The sequence below is a fragment of the Mirounga leonina genome, unplaced genomic scaffold, assembly GCF_011800145.1.
Source record: "Mirounga leonina isolate KUSES-001 unplaced genomic scaffold, KU_Mleo_1.0 Mir_93, whole genome shotgun sequence".
NCBI lineage: Eukaryota > Metazoa > Chordata > Mammalia > Carnivora > Phocidae > Mirounga > Mirounga leonina.
Window position 1 is genome coordinate 29,735,003 of NW_023270854.1, and position 21,692 is coordinate 29,756,694.

The following is a 21,692-nucleotide window of genomic DNA, read 5'->3' on the forward strand; positions in this document are numbered from 1 at the left end:
TTATTTATTTATTTATTTATTTATTTATTTATTTATTTATTTATTTAGAGTGCATGAGCTGGAGAAGGGACAGAGGGAAAGGGAGAGAATCTCAAGCAGACTCCCCACTGAGTGCAGAGCTGGACATGGGGTTCCATCTCATAATCCTGAGATTATACCTGAGCAGAAATCAAGAGTTGGATGCTTAACCAACTGAGCCACCCATGTGCCCTCAACTTGTACACTTTTAGATTGATACCTAAAAATTTCATCCTAAACTTAAACTGTTTTAAAGGATATAATTCTTAGTTTATTTTAAATAATGATGTTTTAAATAATGATACATTTCTTATAAATATATCCATTGAGGCATAAAAGATATATTCTCTTTTTTAAAACTACGTGAACAAGTTCTCTAGCAATGAGAACTGTGACATTGTTCCTATTCTTCCTGGAACTTGTATATACATTAAATTTTTCCCCACAGAAACCCATCCTAATGTAATATATCTTTATATTTTAGCAATGATCCTATAATAATTTTACTTTTTTCTATAGTACTAGTTGTCACCATCTAACACACTATTTTTTTTTTTTAAGATTTTATTTATTTGACAGAGAGAGACACAGGGAGAGAGGGAACACAAGCAGGGGGAGTGGGAGAGGGAGAAGCAGGCTTCCTGCCAAGCAGGGAGCCTGATATAGGGCTCAAACCCAGGACCCTGGGATCATGACCTGAGCCGAAGGCAGACACTTAACGACTGAGCCACCCAGGCGCCCCATCTAACAGACTATTGATGTATACATTTTTATGTGTGCCATTTTTATTTTTCTCTCCCCCTCTGCTTCCCCACCTGCTAGAATATAAGACCCTAAAGGGCAGGAGCACATTTTCCTCAATGCTGTGTCAGAAGCACTTAAAGGCAGGGTGTGGCCCATTATATAAAGCAGTGTCTGACACATAATAAATATTTTTGAATAGAATAAATGAATGAGTGAGTATCAGGAAGGGAGCCTATGGAGTTCTAGTGAGGAGGAATGGGTTTTGATTTAAATTCATTGGTGAGAGAACACCTCCCAGAGAGGTCACATGTGAATCATAATCCGAGACAGCCAAACCAAGCAGTTACCTGGGTGTAGATCATTTCAGTAAAGGAAATAGCACCAGCAAAGACCTCCCTGGAAAGGGTCATGGCTAGAAATGTTTGAATAACCCCCAAGAAGCCAGTATGGCTGGAAAAGAATGACTTGATAGAAGACAGAATTAGAATAGAGATAACAGAATGAGATCCTAAATGGATGAAGACAAAGGATGGTGGCGAGAACAATTTGAAAAATAGGTATTGCAGAATGCTTAATCTGGGTGCATTTTAAAGTTGTCCTTTCTTCTTCCTCTCATTTTGCAGATAAGAAAAATGACATAGAGAGTTTAAGTAATTATATCAAGGTACCACAACAGACCAAGAGACAAATGGAAGTATGTCTTAGTGACCAGATTCCCGTCATCCTTCCCACTCTTCTGAGAGGCCTGAATATCCCAAAGGGCAAGCAATGACTTGTCAACCTCTATCTTTGTGTAATTAGATTATGTCACTCTCCAAAGTTTCAGTTCAGTACTTTTCATAAATATTAAACTCCTTTGGGGGTCAGGGAGCTGAGGAGAGTAATAATAAAGTAGTGTGATTTTATGCAATATTTTAATCTTTTGAAAAATTTGTAGAAAATTACTCCCTTCTTTCTATAAACTTCCTTTTTCACAACTCTCAGTCTCTGCCTCTGGGCAAATACCACTGACATTCCAAGCAAGGTGATATATAATATTGTCAGATTTTTCATGTAGGTAAATTTGATGGTTTAATACTGAATTATGCAAAACAAGAAGCAGTTGATTTAAATTTAACTTTAAAATGAAATAGTAAATTATTGGAATATCTGAATAATAAAATGGAAATTTAAATAAAGAACATATGCATGAAAAGAGGAGTCTAATCAAAATGGGTTTGTTTTTAAAAAAATGACTATATTTAATCTCTCACCACTACTTTTGTATAAACATTGAAGATGCAATTGCCCATTATTTATTGTATGTATTTAATGAATATTTTATAAAGTCCAGGCATGCGCTACATTTACATAACATACGTTAATGGGATGGCCACTAGTAATGGAAAAGGGTCTTTGATACAAAATCCATCAGGTACTTCCTGATCTGCAGTTTAATATTAAGTAAATGTCCATTTCAATGGGGCGGGGAAGGGGAAGTATCTTGTTTGCTAACAAAGGTCATCCACTAACTGTAGTAATTTAAAGACAGAGTATGAGTCTACCAAATATACTTTATTTCTATCCCTAATTACTTTAACTAAGATTACAATGGATGACTCAACTTTTCTGATCTTTAAATGTCTTCTCTATCTGTATGCACTCTGCTCTTTCTTTGTGTTCATAAAGCCAGTGAAAGACAGACTGACTTAAGGAGAAGTGTTCATGTGCATGAGTGTGACAAACTTCCCATCACTATCTCCTGTCCCAAACTTTTCATTATGGCCACAGAGTTGAGCTGAAAAAACAAAGCAAAACAAAACAACAACAACAAAAACTTTGCCCATCATTTCAAATATACCCCTATCTAGAGAATTATTTTTAAATCTACAAAATTATACATAGATTCCTGCCATGTAGATTGCTTCAACTTGTAAGAATTTAAACAGGTGTGTTTTTTGGTAATAATTCCTTGAGCTGTTCATCTTTAAATAAAGATGCTTTTTTAAAAATGTAGAGCATCCCTCATGGAAATTAGTAAGAAAAATAGTAACATTAAGACCTTATTTTTTCAGGGAATGATTATTCTTTTGGGAGTGAAAAGGGTGATATTTTATTTTTCTTCATTTGATATTTCACATTTCCTTCTGATGGTCCTTTCCCCTATATACTAGAGACTACTATGTGTTCACCAAAATCCATTTCCTTTCCTTCCTGACATACACCTCAGCCTCATAGCCCCATAAATATAACAAACTGATCTTTGACAAAGGAGTAAAGACAATATAATAGAGCAAAGATAGTCTCTTTAATAAATAGTGCTGGAAAAAACTGGACATTCACATGCAAAAAAGTGATTCTTGACATAGACCTTTTACAGGTCAAAAATTAACTCAAAATGAATCATAGACCTAAATGTAAAATGCAAACTTATAAAACTCCTAGAGGATAATATAAGAGAAAACAGAGGACCTTGGGTATGGCAATGTCTTCTGAGAAACAATATCTTTGCATACTCGATGGAAAAAATTATAAGCTGGACTTTATTAAAATTAAAAACTTCTCTCCCAAAGATGATATTAAGAGAATTAGAAGATAAGTCACAGACTAGGAGAAACTATTTCCAAAAGACACAGCAATAAAAGACTTATTCAGGGGCACCTAAGTGACTCAATCAGTTAAACATCTGACTCTTAATTTTGGCTCAGGTCATGATCTCAGGGTCGTGAGATTGAGCCCTGTGTGGGGCTACGCACTGTGTGTGGAGCCTGCTTAAGATTCTCTTTCTCTCTCCTTCTGTCCCCCCCCCCACCCCCCACTTGAGTACTCTCTCTCTTTTAAAAAAGGACTGTTATTCAAAATATACAAAGAACTCATAAAATTTAACAATACGAAAAGAACAACATGATTAAAAATGGCTAAAGACCTTAACAGATACCTTGCTGAAGAAACAAATATATATGGCAAATAAGCATATAAAAAGATGTGCCACATGGTATGTCACCAGGGAACTATGAATTGAAAAAACAAAGCACCACTAGACACCAATTAGAATGGTCAAAATCAAGAATAATGATGATACCAAATGCTGCCAAAGATGTGGAGCTAAAGTTCAAACAAATGAACTTTCATTCATTTTTGGTGGGAATGCAAAGTAGTACAGACACTTTGGAAGACAGTATGGCAGTTTCTTAGAAAACTAAAACACATCTGATATAAACTTGTCTAGCAATCATACTCCTTGGTATCTACCCAAAGGTGCTGAAAACTTATAGCCACATAAAAACCTGCAAATGATGTTTATAGTAGCTTTGTTCATAATTGCCAAAATTTGGAAGCAATGAAGATGTCCTTCAGTAGGTGAATAAATAAGTAAACTGTGGTACATCCAGACAATGGAATATTACTTGGTGCTAAAATGAAATGAGCTATCAAGCCATGCAAAGACATGGAGGAACATAAGAGTAGGTTAGTATGAATAAACTAAACTTGCCTATTAAAAGAGAACAATTTCCAAATTGGCTCTTAAACAATATCCAATACTATGTAGTATATAGTAGACCCACCCAAAATACAACGATTTAAAAGCAAAAGCCTTGGCAAAGATAAACTAAGCAAATTAAAAATAAAGCACTGATTACAATGTTGGTATCAGACAAAAAAAGACAAAAATAATCACACTTTTTAAAAATAAAAGCCACAAACCACAAAAAAGATATTACTGATAACAACACTTATACACCAAAAGACAATTATCTATAATTTGTAAACATATACACTATTCTCAACACAAGACAGAGCAGTGGACAAAATATAAGAATATAAAACAGTTAAAAAATAATAAAGTAAATCTTATTGTTGCTAATATCAAATACTACCTTATCAGTATACTTTGATTTACTAAACACATTAATTACATATTAGGACACCAAAATTATCAGCAAGTTACATAAAGTGGAATTATTAGAAATAATAGTGCCTGATCACAAGGCAGTAAAACTGAAATTAAAAATAAAATAAGCAAAATATCTCCTCCAGCTGGAAATTGAAAAGAGCTTTCTACATATTGACTCATACGTGAAAAGAAAAATACAAATAAAATCATAAATTTCTTAAAAGTAATATCAAACTATATAGGGGATAGAAAGTAGAGATCAAAGGATAATTCATATCTACAAAAATTTTACCAACAAAATTAAAAAAATAAAAATAAGTGAACTGAGTTAACAAGAAAAAGTAAACCAAAGAAACACAAGCAGGGAAATAATACAGACAAAAGCAACAAAGGAGATAAAAGAAAATCAGTGGCTATTATTATTAATAATAATCACAATGAAATAAACATTAATTTTTTTTTAAAAAATCAACAAAATAGACAAACTAATAGCTAATGTAAGCAAATAAATAATGGAGACAGCAAACAAAAAATTATAAGGAGGAAATTGCTACTTATACAAAGGAAATTGAAAACATCAGAAGGCACAGTTCTTTGGGAAGACTGAAAACCTAGATGGATAAGTTCTTCGGATAATACAGTTTCCTAAAACTGTCCCCAGGAGTGTTAGAAAACTTGAACAGATAAATATGCACAGAATAAATACAGAAAGTTTATAAAGGAAATACCTGTATTAGAAAGACAGGTGGCCCAGATGGTTTCACAGGAGATTCTACTAAACCTTTAAAAACCATACAATTCCAATGCTATATTAAGTGTTTCAGAGCATAGAAAATGAATGAGAATCTCCCAAATTATCTTATATTGGAAACATAGGATTGATATTAATCCAGATAAAGATAACCCAACAAAGAAAACAAACATTACTTATGGATAGTAACCTGAAAATCCTAAATAACTTATTAGTAGACTCTAATACCACATTAAGAAAAATAAGACATCATGACCAAATAGACTTCAGTCCTGGATGCAAAGTTGGTTTAATATTTGGATGGCTATTAAAATAAGTTATCCCCCCAAAATGTTACCACATTAATGGTCTTCAGGAGAAAAATCATATGATTATCTACATTGTACTGAAAAAATCTTTGAAGAAATATAACTCTGATTCCTTATTAATTTCAAAAAACCAGAAATCAATGACTACTTCCATAATATGATGAAATATGTAATATATCACAATACTAATGCCAGTATCTTACTGTGAAAATAAAAGTTATTCCTAAAGGTGGGGGGAAAGATGACGGAGGGGACCCTATTCCAACTGGTCCCCGGAATTGAGCTGGATAGCTACCAGACCACTCTGAACACCCACGAAATCAGCCTGAGATGTAAGAATATAGATCTGGATCTCTACAAACAGACTATCACAGGCAGTTGGTTTTGAGGTACAAAGTGGGGAGCCATGATTCCACAGGCAGGTATCGGAGGATAAATGGCAGCATGATGGAGCCTGGCTGTGGGGATCCTACACTGCTTGTGAGTGATAGCCTCCCGTGCTGGGGCCGAGGCACAGACTCGCAGACCGGTAGTGGTGGGGAAAAGACTTTAGGGCAGCCCCCTGGACGGAAACCAGAGTGGCAAGGCAGCGGGAGCAAACTGGGGGCAGCTGGTGGTTTTAGAAGTACAAAGGGCAGAGATGTACCCAACCTGGAGGCGAGGACTGGGAGCCCTCCTGAGGGGCGCACAACCCAGGATGCTGCAGTTTATAGCAGGACAGACAGAAACGGAGATAGTGTGGCCTGGAGAGCTCGCTGAAGAACAGACTGTGATTTCTCTGCTCTGAGAATCTCAGCACTCTCAGCAATAGAGGGTTGGAAATGGTCTCTTCTGCTCTGACTCTCGGAAGAGATGCAGAATGCCACCAGAGAAAGCCACCAGAGAACAAAAGCCCCCCAAAAAACAGTTTTCACTGAGCCCATCCCCCGCCACAGGGGGGCAGGGCAACTCTGCCCAAACAGGGTTGCCTGAGTAACAGCGTGGCAGGCCCCAGAAGACAGGCTGGGAAAACAAGAGGCCAGCAGCCTAAGGTCCCTAGAAAACAAGTGCATCTTGCTTGTGTTGTGGTCAATAATTTGGACTCTATACATTCCCTCAACTACCCCTCAACAGAATGACTAGGAGGAGGAACTCCCCCAATAGGAAAGACTCAGAGATTATGATTTATGCCACAGATTTACAAATGGATTCAGATATAACCAAGATGTCGGAGATGGAATTCATGCTAGCAATTGTGAAGACAATAGCTAGAATGGAGAAATCAATTAATGGCAACATAGAGTCTCTAAGCACAGAAATGAAAGCTGAATTGGCAGAACTTAAAAATGCTATCAATGAGATCCAATCTAATCTAGATAATCTAACAGCTAGGGTTAGTGAGGCAGAAGAACAAATTAGTGACCTAGAAGACAATTTAATAGATAAAAAGGGAAAAGAGGAGGCCAGGGGAAAACTCAGAATCCATGAAAATAGAGTCAGAGAATAAGTGACACCATGAAACGTTCCAATGTCAGAATTATTGGAATCCCTGAGGGAGTGGAGAGAGAAAGAGAGGACTAGAAGATATATTTGAGCAAATTGTAGCTGAGAACTTCCCTAATCTGGGGAATGAAACAAACATTTGTGTCCTAGAGGCAGAGAGGACCCCTCCCAAGATCAAGGAAAACAGGCCAACACCCCAGCATGTAATAGTAAAACTTGCAAATCTTAGAACCAAGGAAACCATCTTAAGGGCAGTTAAGGGGAAGAGATTCCTTATGTACAGAGGGAGGAACATCAGAATAACGTCAGACCTATCCACAGAGACCTGGCAAGCCAGAAAAGCCTAGCGAGACATATTCAGGGTACTAAATGAGAAGAACATGCAGCTAAGAATACTTTATCCGGCAAGGCTGTCATTTAGAAGGGATGGAGAGATGCAGAGCTTCCAAGACTGGCAGAAAGTGAAAGAACATGTGACCACTAAGCCAGCCCAGCCAGAAATATTAAGGGGGGTTCTATAAAAGGAGAAATACCCCAAGAGTGATATAGAAAAGAAATTTACAGGGACAATCTATAAAAACAAGGTCTTCACAGGCAACATGATGACAAATTCATATCTTTCAATAATCACTCTCAACATGAACAGCCTAAATGCTCCCATAAAACGGCACAGGGTTGCAGATTGGATAAAAAGACAGGACCCATCCATATGCTGTCTACAAGAGACTCATTTTGAACCTAAAGATACATCCAGACTGAAAGTAAAGGAATGGAGATCCATCTTCCATGCCAACAGACAAATTAGATTTTAAACTAAAGAGTGTAGTTAGAGACACAGAAGGACACTATATCCTTCTTAAAGTGTCTATCCAACAAGAAGATCTAACAATTGTAAATATCTACGCCCCCAACATGGGAGCAGCCATCTACATAAGCCAACTGTTAACCAAAATAAAGAGTCATATTGATAACAATATGTTAATTGTAGGAGACCTCAATACTCCACTCTCAGCAATAGACAGATCATCTAAGCAGAAAATCAACAAAGAAACAAGAGCTTTGAATGACACACTGGATCACATGGACCTCATAGATATATACAGAACACTCCACCCTAAACAACAGAATACTCATTCTTCTTGAGTGCACATGGAACTTTCTCCAGAATAGACCACATACTGGGTCATAAATCAGGTCTCAACTGATACCAGAAGATTGAGATTATTCCCTGCATATTCTCAGACCATAATGCTTTAAAACTGGAACTCAATCACAAGAAAAAATTTGGAAGAAATTCAAACACTTGGAAACTAAAGACCACTCTACTCAAGAATGTTTGGGTCAACCAGGAAATCAAAGAAGAACTTATGCAATTCAAGGAAACCAATGAGAATGAAAACACATTGGTCCAAAACCTATGGGCCGCAAAGGCGGCCCTAAGGGGGAAATACATAGCCATCGAAGCCTCACTCAAAAAATAGAAAAATCTCAAATTCACCAACTAACTCTACACCTTAAAGAACTAGAGAAAAAGCAACAAACGATGCCTAAGCCACACATTAGAAAAGAAATAATTAAGATTAGAGCAGAGATCAATGAATTAGAAAGCAGAAACACAGTAGATCAGATCAACGAAGCTAGAAGCTGGTTCTTTGAAAGAATTAATAAGATCAATAAACCACTAGCCAGACTTATCCAAAAGAAAAGAGAAAGGACCCATATCAATAAAATTATGAATGAAAGGGGAGAGATCATGACTAACACCAAGGAAATAGGAACAATTATTAGAAATCATTATCAACAACTATATGCCAATAAGCTGAGCAACCTGGAAGAAATGGATGTCTTCCTGGAAACCTATAAACTCCCAAGACTGAAACAGGAAGAAACTGACAACATGAATAGGCCAATAACCAGTAACGAGATTGAAGCAGTGATCAAAAACCTCCCGAAAAACAAGAGTCCAGGGCCTGATGGATTCCCTGGGGAATTATACCAAACATTCAAAGAAGAAAGAATACCTATTCTCCTGAAACTGTTTCAAAAAATAGAAACAGAAGGAAAGCTTCCAGACTCATTCTATGAGGCCAACACTACCTTAATCCCCAAACCAGGTAAAAACCCCATCAAAAAGGAAAATTTCAGACCGATATCCCTGATGAATATGGATTCCAAAATCCTTAACAAAATCCTAGCTAATAGGATCCAACAATACATTAAAAGGATCATCCACCACTAACAAGTGGGATTTATCCCCGGGATGGAAGGGTAGTTCAACATTTGCAAATCAATCAATGTGATAGGACATTAATAAGAGGAGAGAGAAGAACCATATGGTCCTCTCAATTGATGCAGAAAAAGCATTTGACAAAATATAGCATCCTTTCCTGATTAAAACTCTTCAGAGTATAGGGTTAGAGGGAACATTCCTCAAGTTCATAAAATCCATCTATGAAAACCCCACAGCAAATATCATCCTCAATGGGGAAAAGCTGAGAGCCTTCCCTTAAGATCAGGAACACGTCAAGGATGCCCACTGTCACCACTATTGTTCAACATAGTACTAGAAGTCCTAGCAACAGCAATCAGACAACAAAAAGAAATAAAAGATATTCAAATTGGCAAAGAAGAAGTCAAATTCTCTCTCTTCGCAGATGACATGATACTTTATGTGGAAAATCCAAAAGAGTCCACCCCCAAATTACTAGAACTCATAGAGCAATTCGGTAATGTGGCAGGATATAAAATCAATGCACAGAAATCAGTTGCTTTCTCATACACTAACAATGCAACTGTAGAAAAAGAATTTAGAGAAATGATTCCATTTACAATAGCACCAAAAACCATAAGATACCTTGGAATAAACCTAACCAAAGAGGTAAAGGATCTATACTCTAGAAACTACGGAACACTCATGAAAGAAATTGAAGACACAAAAAGATGGAAAAATATTCCATGCTCATGGATCAGAAGAATAAACATTGTTAAAATGTCTATGCTACCCAGAGCAATCTATACCTTTAATGCCATCCTGATCAAAATTCCAATGACATTTTTCAAAGTGCTGGAACAAACAATCCTAAAATTTGTATGGAATCAGAAAAGACCCCGAATTGCCAAGGAAATGTTGAAAAAGAAGAACAAAGCTGGGGGCATCATGCTGCCTGATTTCAAGCTAGATTACAAAGCCATGATCACCAAGACAGCATGGTACTGGCACAAAAACGGACATATAGACCAATGGAACAGAATAGAGAGTCCAGATATGGACCCTCAACTCTATGGTCAAATAATCTTTGACAAAGCAGGAAAAAATATGCAATGGAAAAAAGACCGTCTCTTCAATAAATGGTGCTGGGAAAATTGGACAGCTATATACAGAAGAATGAAACTTGACCATTCTCTAACACCATACACAAAGATAAACTCAAAATGGATGAAAGACCTCAATGTGAGACAGGAATCCATCAAAATCCTAGAGGAGAACATAGGCAGTAACATCTTTGACATTGCCCACAGCAACTTATTTCAAGACACATCTTCAAAGGCTAGTGAAACAAAAGCAAAAATGAACTTTTGGGACTTCATCAAGATAAAAAGCTTCTGCACAGCAAAGGAAACAGTCAACGAAGCAAAGAGGCAACCCACGGAATGGGAGAAGATATTTGCAAATGACACTACAGATAAAGGGCTGATATCCAAAATCTATAAAGAACTTCTCAAACTCAGCACCCAAAAAACAAAACTCGAGTCAAAAAATGGGCAGAAGACATGAACAGACACTTCTCTGAAGAAGACATACAAATGGCTAACAGACACATGAAAAAATGTTCATCATTAGCCATTAGGGAAATTCAAATCAAAACCACATTGAGATACCACCTTACACTAGTTAGAATGACAAAAATTGACAAGGCAAGAAGCAACAAATGTTGGAGCAGTTGTGGAGAAAGCGGAACCCTCTTACACTGTTGGTGGGAATGCAAGTTGGTACAGCCACTTTGGAAAACAGTGTGGCGGTTCCTCAAAAATTTAAAAATAGAGCTACCCTATGACCCAGCAATTGCACTCCTGTGTATTTACCCCAAAGACACAGATGTAGTGAAAAGAAGGGCCATATGCACCCCAATGTTCATAGCAGCAATGTCCGCAATAGCCAAACTGTGGAAAGAGCTGTGATGCCCTTTAACAGATAAATGGATAAAGAAGATGTGGTCCATGTATAATGGAATATTACTCAGCCATCAGAAAGGATGAATACCCAACTTTTATATCAGCATGGATGGGACTGGAGGAGATTATGTTAAGTGAAATAAGTCAAGCAGACAAAGTCAATTATCATATGGTTTCACTTATTTGTAGAACATAAGGAATAGCATGGAGGACATTGGGAGAAGGAAGGGAAAAATGAAGGGAGGGAAATCGGAAGGAGAGATGAACCATGAGAGACTATGGACTCTGAGAAACAAACTGAGGGTTTTAGAGGAGTAGAGGGTCGGGGTATGGGTTAGCCCAATGATGGGTATTAAGGAGGACACGTACTGCATGGAGGACTGGGGGTTGTACAAAAACAATGAATCATGGATCACTGCATCGAAAACTGGTGGTGTAATGTATGGTGACTAACATAACATAATAAAATAAAATTTAAAAAAATAAAAAATAAAAGTTATTCCCACTGAGATCAAGAAAAAAGTCAAAGATGATCCCTGTCTGCACTGTTATCTAATACTATCGTGGATGGATGAATTAACCAGTGAGTATTAACAAAATAAATTATGAAACAAAAATTGGAAACTGTTTCTATTTGTCGATGATATGATAGAAACTCCTAAAATGTCATGATAAAAATAGCTCAAATAATAAAATACTTTAGGAAGGTAGAGAGTTTAAAACTAGCATATACAAATCAATAGCCTTCATAAAAAGAAATGATAAATACCCTGATGGCTCCCTTTGATACAGAGATTCTGTAGTCCAATATCAGTATTTACCTGATTCATACACATAATTCTCTTTGGATCAAGGGTTCTAAGATACCTAATGGGATCCAACCAATTTTTGTGCTTGCTTGACTCCCATCATCCCTTCTCATTTCTTCCTCAGCATTCTTATTCCTGGCTAATATCCACATACTGCTGAGTTCAGTAATACTGTCTCTGAGACAAGAACTGCTAAATGTGCACTGGCAAGGATCTTGACTCTGAGTGAATCTCTGAATAAAATAGACCCATCCTTATATCATCCAGAGTTTCAGTACTTTGTAGAACATTCCTTAACAATTTCAAATACGTACATACATTACATAACCCCCCCCCAAAAAAAAGCCAACAAACCTCTCTCATTATTGAAAGACTACATTTTTTATTTAAACCCTGAAAATTGTTCTGAATCTGTTGATGTAGCAGCTTTTCTAAAGTGTATGGAAAATGTGAGCTTGCTCCTCTTCAAAATTTTCCAAAATGACTCTTGTTATTTTTTACAGAACAGGAAAGGCACAGACAGAATAAGTCTAGGATAATATTTGTGAAATTTATGTCTAGTAATATCTTGCCCTCCTTTCCTGTGTCTTCCTGAATATACTGACTATAATTGGTTCATGATTGCCAGGTGGATTTTGTTAACTGATCCATCAAGCTGGTTCACACTCAAGTTTAAGAACTTTGTATACTACTCATCAAGGAATATTTTAAAAACAAACAAACAAAAATGCAGAGTAAGATATGGATATCTACGCTGAATATTAGGAATTCTGGAGAGGCAGATTTGAGTTTGGGGTTCTCAGAAGCTCTTAAATCATAGTTTTTATGGTTGTCCTCTTTTTAAGCAAAAGACTGATTGACATTTATGGTTATTTGCTAGGACAATATTGCTCAATATTGTGTACAAGTGTGTATAAGAATTTGTATTTTGGGAAGGAGACATAGACCTTCATTTTCACTAGATACTTAAAAACTGATGAATTCAGATATTATAAAGTCAATACAATAAACCTCCACAGAGAAAGGGGGAGCTATTACTGAGTTTCTGACAGAATGGTTCTTTGACAAAACAAAGTAGAATCCTCAGATTTTAAGGAAGTAAATCTGTATATCATAAAATAAATAAAATTTAGTCCCCAGTATAATCGATAGATATTTAGCAGATTAGTTATCTCCAACATTGAATTTGACATGTATTTAGGAGAGATTTTTCAAAAATTGTTTTACATATCATCTCCGCAAAGGGAACTGGCTCTTACATATCCCATCAGGCATCCACTTTGTAAAACACAAAAGAAACTTTTACAAATCAAACTTTCTAAAAATTATCTTTTGAAGTTCTGGAACAAAGCTCAGCTGGCTCTCTCTTCTTTGGTTCTGTCTCAGTGGTAGGTCAAAGGATTTGGGAATTGAAGGGCTTTTTCAATTATACAATAAGCAGCAGGTTTCCATGAAAGCACAAACTCCATCATCTAAATATATGCTAAATATATGTAAGTGTAAGAAGTAAATCTTTGATTCATTTATTTCTGATACTGGTTTTGTGATTCTCAAGTGTTGTATCACATATATCTATCAGTTCTTAAAATGCTTATATATTCTTCCTTAAATTTGTTCCAAACTTCTTCACCCTCAGAATTCTTTCCTAGGTTTATAGAAATTAACCCAGCCCCTAGTTATACACATGTACTGGCTCCTCGTTGATGAAGAATTTAAATGTGTTGATGGAATAGTATGACATTTGAGTGGAGATATTATTAGCATTGTTAAAGAAAAGCAAAGCTGGGTAGTAAAATGGTAAAAATAGATTTTACTCAGGAAATACTGCAGTAGGGGAAAGAAAACTCCCACAGTCCAGAACTTGGCTCAATTCCAAATACAGGGACAAGTGGAAATGTATAGCCAAGGAGCAAGTTGGGGGTCAGTGGATGGAAAATCACTAAAAGGGTAAGGAGGATTCTGGTGGAATAAACTTAATAGGATTCTTGCTAAGGTAGTCCAAGTAATCATGGGGGTTGGAGATGATGAACTTGATCAGATATCAAGGGTGACCTTGGAGAATTCTCTCCAAACGGACTTAGTAGGATTCCTGCTAAAACTTGGCAAAGCAGAGATGAGCATGGATGCCCAAAGGTCATGGCCTGGTTTAGAAGGAGGCTTCAGAGGAGCCTGATGAAGGTTTGGTCAAGGAGAGCCTTTGTTAGTATGATATAAAAACGAAGGAGAAGCTGAAGCTGTGCTATGCCACAGGATAAAGGCATGCTCATGGGTGGAAAGTCCTTCCTTCCATAAGTCTGAGAACACAGTGCAGCTAGTTGGGCAGTGGTGGAAGTCAAGCCTGAAGAGATATGATGGGCCCATGAAGGACACATTACTCCTTATCCTAATAGTTGCTGACATATGAATAACCAGATTTTTTAAAAATATGACTGTGGTGTCATTGTGAAAGTTAATGGGAAGTAAAGGAAATAGCTACGGAGAAATCAATTTTGAGTCTATGGCAATAGGGATTTAAAATATAAGATTCCAAACTACAGTAATATCAGAAAGAATTAAGACATACTTGAAAGATATTTTGGAGGTAAAATGAAAATTCATGAAAACTAGATGGAAGATATGAGAGGGGAAATATCCAAAGACATCTTCAAGATTTTAGCCTAGATAACTGATTATCATAAGACGGATGATGAGGCTCTTGTCACACAGTGAATAGTGCATATCTTTTTGCCTTGAGTAGAGTGGAGAATCTCCTCATTTTAGTTCTAAAGTTACCAAGTCTGAGCTGTCTTTGAAATTTAGTTGACTGACTAGCCACACAAGTGTTCAAAGGGAGGCCAGACCTCCAACCTCTGTACTCTAGCTGGAACTAAACCAGACAGGCAGTAAGAGACAGAGGAGAATGCTCTTTTTAAAACTCATGAAAAACGTTTTCCAATTCTCCTTGATATCTACTTAATAAACATGTGGCTTTCAGTTTGTTTACCTGAAATATTCTAACTCCTAAAGCCCTCTGTAAGAAATGTTAATTTGCATTTCAAAAATTTGCCCTAAACTGTCAAATTGAGTAATACTTTCATATGGAGACTTCCTTTGTCAATGCAAAGACAGGAAGTAAACACTATCAAAGTGTAAACAGAAATTCTTTTTCACTGGGTCAGGTTCTGTTTCTTTTCATTTCTCAGCAGGGTTAGACTAGTGCCTTGTACAGGTTTGTTGAATTTAACTGTCTTCCCTGTTTCAAACATTTGCTGAAGCATGAATGCATTGTTAAAGGAGGCCAGAGCTGGACAGTAAAAAGGTAAAAATAGATTTTATTCAGGAACTATTGTAGTAAGGTAAAAGAGAATTCATTATAGAACTGGACTCAACTGTAAATACTACAAGGAGAAGTGGGAATTTATAGGCAAGGAGTGGGGACGAGCATTGGGGGATGGAAAATTACTAACAGGAGCCATCAGGAGTAAGGGAATTCTTGTCAGACTTAAAAGGATTCTTGCCAAAGGCAGGCCAAGGGGATCGGCTACCAAGGGTGGATTCTCACCAACCTGACTTAGCAGGATTCTTGCTACCACTGGGCTATGCAGGTCTAGCAAGGGCAGGGACCTAGGTCAGGGTTTGGTCGAGAGGAAGACTCAGGGGAGGCTAACGTATGATCAGGGAGTCTTTGTCTCTCTCTCTCTCTCTCTCTCTCTCTCACACACACACACACACACACACATACACACAGAGGCACAGAGAGAAGGAGGGAGAAAAGGAAGAGAACTACTATGTACAAATTCTTTTTCCAAGTTTTGTTGCTTTACTTCAGCATTCCATTTGTCTCCTAATAATGGACATTTATATGAAGATACTATAACAGAAACATTATAAATATTTTATAAAATTATTGATTTGAAAAGAATGTGGAGAATTTGGAGAAATAACCCCCAAAAGTAATGAAAATTAATAAAAGGACCTGAATAGCATGGATCAGGCACAATAAAAGTGACAAATAATTTTAACTAAAAAGCTAGCTAAGGATAAAAACTCATATAATCATGTACCTTTATAAATAATAGAGACCTCAGAGATTATCTCCTTATTTTAATGATGAGGAAGATAAGTAAGTCACAGAATATATATAGGACCTTTAGTGGAAAGATCTTCCCAACCTATACCAACTGTTACACCAAAGCAAGCCAAGAAGGATCCTACAGCTACTTTATATTCTCATTATGTCTAGAGCTTTATTTTTACTACAATGCAATTTTTATTAAAATACACTGAAAATTTTGACATATTTATTCCAGAGAAGTATCTGGCATTATTTTCTTTCTAGTTAACACTTTTTCTCCTCTAGAACTTTCTCTATCATTTGGTGGTTCATGTTGCATAATTGAATTAGTCCCTCAGAGAAATAAGTCACTAGATCTTATTGAGAGACTGATGAACTACATTGAAGAATAACTTATTGATGAATCAGTGAATTTTTATTAAATTAAATTTATTTTTTTTTCAGCAATGACAATGCAGTTTATTAGTCATCAGTTCCCTGATTATCATGACCCCACTATTGGTGAGTATAAGCCTCTTTTCTCCTTTAGCCCAAATAAAGACACTCTAAATAAGTGGCTGATAAATACTGTTGATGTCTATGGAGAATAAGAAATATATTTTACTATGACCCAGTACACATACAAATAAATATAGAATATATAAGCCACCATAATATAAGCTTCAAGAAACAATATTTGTCCTTACTTCTTGTTGTGCACTCTCATATTTTCCATTCTACTCTATTTCTTCCTGATAAATGATGGTTGGAATACATTAAGTTGATTTCAGGATCCACTAATGGATATCTACCTGCATTTGAAAAGCTCTGGTCTGGATAATATAACTGATGTGATTGCATGCTTATTTGGTCATTTGTTCACTTAGCGTCTGGATCCAGTGTCTGGATCTTCTATTGTAGAATTAGTTAACCATGTTAATGGTGCATCTGGAAAAGACTTTAGATATAGATATAACTTTGTTCACCATTCTCATCTGGTAGATGAGGAAACTGAGATTCAAAGAGTCAAAATATTGTTAGAGCCAAAAATTCAGCCATGTTTCATTCTTCCTATATGATTTTCTTTTTATTATACTTAATGAAAAAACACTGCAATTGGGAACAAGTTTTCTTCCTCTATCAAAGCAGAAAAGATGTCTTTAACATTGCTTTACTCCTGCAAAGAGCTATTCTAAAGGATCAGTTGGAAATTCCCAGAGTCTGCTATAGCACTCTTTGTCTAGGAACAAATTAGCATTGAGGGAAACACATAGTTCTGGACCCCTCATGGTTGCCTGGTTGCCCGGACTGTGAACAATTTTGACTATACACCTCATCCCTGACCCTCTATTCCTTTGTCTGAGTATCTCCTACCATCACTTCCAATGGGTATGATCCTCTAATTCTTATTTTGCTCATCAGGCAATTTTAATTCAAGGTCCTACTGTGTATATAAAATGTTATATGGAATAGGATATTTGCCTGAATACTTACGCTGAAATGAGTAAAATGTACTCATTTTTAAATATCCCACAATTCAGCAAGACTTCTTCATCAGTTGAACTAATTAGTAAGATTTCAGTGCAGGAAATTTATGCATTGTTAATCAGAAAGCACTTCCTCAAGAAGTTGAGTTTTGTTTCTGAAGAGAAAATAATCACTTTGTAAAGTTTTAGAAGCAATCATTTAAATCCATTTCCCAAATATCTTGCTTCTGGAATGCTGGTGACTTTGCATAACCCACTATGAATTACAGAAGAGGAGAAATCTCTAGGCAAAAGCTCTGAATCTTTTATCTTGTTGGAAAATTCAACAGTACAATATATCATTTATGATATCACAAATTCACTCTGTTGTTCATTACTTTTCATCATTGTTTAAGCTTTATAAGGGTCCGTGTTTGAAAAAGCTACCTTTGCTCATCAACCTTTCCCATCTAATGGCTTGAATAGGGCAATATATATGAATAAATTATAAATGGCTCATCCAAGAGGAAGAAATAAGAAGAATATGATGATGATTTCTTTAGACTTCCATGAAGTACATCCATCATTTGAAATTAAGCTAACTGGACATTCTGTACTAACAGACAGCTAAAATCCTACTTTTATCTGGCTATAAATAAAATAGCTTTAGAGGAAGAAGTTTGAAAGTGGAAACACAGAGCACTTTATTACTATCAATTCGATTTTTCCATCATTTCATTTCTTGTCTTCTCTAATGAAAATATTGGTTCATAATTTTCCATTGGTACCCTGTTTGAGGAAGGTAAAAGTCTCAATAATTCACTTTTCATCTGCTCAAGCTATGTAACTATAACTCAGTCTGGCTGATTTAATGACCCCCTCAAGAGAAAATTCATATTACTACATTTTGAAAATCATACAAATTAGAGAAGAATATGCCTATTAAGGATACTTATTTCACAATTTATATAAGAAATGAATATTTTTTCAATTCTGTGCAGATTTGTCATCCTACTGACTGAGGTTTTTGAAGACTTTTTCTCTGAAATATTTGAAGGATTTGCATAGTTTTATTTCCTTCTTTATGTTCATCTTAAAATTATTTTCCTTTCAAATCTACATCAATTCTGAAAGTTTAGATTCCCTTCATTACTGGCAAGAATTAGGGATATCATCTGGTACCAATGAATGTTCTACCCAGAGGAGTAATTGCTTTCCTTATTAACTGACAACATTTTCAATGTCAGTAACCAATGGGTCTAGCATCTGCAAATCCATAGACGATACCTATGAAAGGGATATTGAAAGGTATTGATTCTATTTTTTCATGAGAAGACCTCACTCAAAAATTAAATTAACTTCCCTAATTTAATTTAATCAGGTGCCAAATATGGATAAATTGAAGCTTTAATTTAATCTTTAAAATGAGTATCTCTAAGAATTAAACATTAGGTATGGTTTGATTTTTCCATAGTAAAGTAATTATGGAATAAGAAGAAACGTTTTGACCAAAGTCCTGATGTTCAACCCTTTGTAATAAACACACATGCTATTTTTTAATTAGCAGTAAATCATTAGAGATAACCATTGCATGTAATTAAATCAGCAAAAAATATAAATGCCTACTCTTTGCCAAGCAATCTGCTTGTCCTCTAGAAAGAAAAGATTAACACAGTTCAAGCCCTTAAGGAATTTTCAACTCAAGAAGAATTCAGACAAATACACAAATATTTATGCTACCTATGAAGTCCGTTATTACTATAAAAAAGAAGCAAAGTGCTGAGGGGTTTTGAAAGAATGGTAAAGGAGTTCAGTGACACTATCTTTAAGTTATATTCATTGTGATTTTGGATCACAGTTTCCTATATGTTTTAAAAGCCCTCTTTAAAAAAAAAAAAAGATAGCAGGGAGGGAAAAATGAAGGGGGGTAAATTAGTGGGGGAGATGAACCATGAGAGACTATGGACTCTGAGAAACAAACTGAGGGTTCTAGAGGGGAGGGAGGGGTTGGGGGGATGGGTTAGCCTGGTGATGGGTATTAAAGAGGGCACATACTGAATGGGGCACTGGGTATTATACGCAAACAATGAATCATGGAACACAACATCAAAAACTAATGATGTAATGTATGGTGATTAACATAACATAATAAAATTAAAAAAAAAAAAGCCCTCTTGGCTTTCCTGCTGTCCATTCTAAAATTCAGGATCCTTTGAGGAGACTTTTCAGAGAAGTCTGGATTTCTCAAAGACTTGAGATATTTGAGAAAATGACCTGGATGGTTTGGATTTTGCCATGTCATTTAAATTTTATTGTAACTTGCTCAAAATTAAAAATCACATGGTATACAATTTTAACTTAATATCAATTAGGTATCAAGTTGTTGATTTTTTTTCTGAAATAGAATATGGTGTTCCTTTCCTCAAAACCAACAATGTAAATATCAGGTTCTCATTTGTGGACTGTGTATTTAGTCCAAATTATTTATTGATATCTTTATATGTTAAGAATTGTTTCTGTTTATGCTTTTATTGATAATCAAATGAAGGCAAACATATGAGCAGAGAAAACCAGGTAACTTCACTTGGCAAATTATACAGATGGAAACAAGATATAGTATCAAATAGATTGCTCTGAATAAGACATTTTATACTGGATGGAAAATTCTAAACTTTGATCAAGTCATATACATAATTAGTAATTATCTCTCACTGTCCTCAAAGACTATTGTTTTGGCCTCCTTTTTCTGCAAACCTGTAAAATTTTATCATACATATATATTTAGCACCTATTATGTGCCAGGTACCATGCTATACATGGATATATAGAGATAAAAACACAAGCTGTGCTTCCAAAGCACTCCCAGTTAGGTGGAGAAGATAAATCAGTAAACAAGATCATGCAGTGAGTTCATGAAATAGAATACCACAAGGTGCAGAAGAACACTGTGGGAACATCTCACTTGACCTGAAGGGACACAAATACGTGTAGAGCAACTCTTCTCCATACTTTGAAGAGTGCATAGGAGTTAGGCAAGTGAAAAGGAAGGAAGAATGGATATTCCCAGAAGAACAAAAAAACAGAGGCACCCAAGCAAGACAGTACAACATGTGATTGAGATGGGGCATGTCTGGAACCAGAAGTCCTAAAGATGAAATAAATGATATAATGTGCAGAGTGGCAAGAGGGAGGTAAAGCTTCATCAGGGATCAGGTCTTTAAAGATCTTGTAGGACTGACTAAAGGTTTAAATATCTACAGTCTTGTGCTCTTGCCTGAGATAAAAATAAATATTATTGACAGGTCACTGAACTTTTACATTTAGATAGCTCCAAGGAAGATAAAAGTACATATGCCCCAACTTTTGCTAATAACTGATTATCCTTAGTAGACTCTTACTTCTTTTTTTTTTTTTTAAGATTTTATTTATTTATTTGAGAGAGAGAGAATGAGAGACAGCATGAGAAGGAGGAGGGTCAGAGGGAGAAGCAGACTCTCTGCCGAGCAGGGAGCCCGATGCGGGACTCGATCCCGGGACTCCAGGATCATGACCTGAGCCGAAGGCAGCCGCTTAACCAACTGAGCCACCCAGGCGCCCCGAGACTTTTACTTCTTTCAGGATTATTTATCATGGTACTCTCCTTTATCCACTAGGATCACATGCCAAAAACTCAGTAGGAATCCTTGATACCTATCTCAACTTGTCTATATTAATCATTCACTGAACTCTGTTTCTACCTCCTAAAAATATCTTGAACCTGTCCTCATCTCTCCATAACTTCTGTTGCCTTCTTATTCTAAGCTACACCCCATTACCAATTTAGACTAGCTCTTCCAGTTGTTTACACAGAATCCAGAAATATCTTTAAAAACACAAATTTGCTCTTCTTAACAGTTCTCAGTGTCATCAATTATGATTAGGATGAACAATAAAATTCTAAGCATAAAGACTCTCATGATCTTGCTACTGTTGGTTACAGACTTGTCATACTCCATCCCCTTTTGGGTTTCAACCACGCCTACCTTACTTTAAAT

General features: G+C 36.1%; 1 protein-coding gene across 2 annotated transcripts in view; it reads left to right on the top strand.

Annotated features, from left to right (window-relative positions):
• Positions 1 to 21,692, top strand: part of RIT2 (Ras like without CAAX 2) — a 391,381-nt gene that overhangs the window by 66,216 nt on the left and 303,473 nt on the right. For both annotated transcript variants that reach the window (XM_034995749.1, XM_034995748.1), the window contains exon 2: positions 16,658 to 16,714. In XM_034995749.1, coding sequence (XP_034851640.1) covers positions 16,658 to 16,714 — 57 coding nt within the window. The remainder of the gene's footprint in view (positions 1 to 16,657; positions 16,715 to 21,692) is intronic.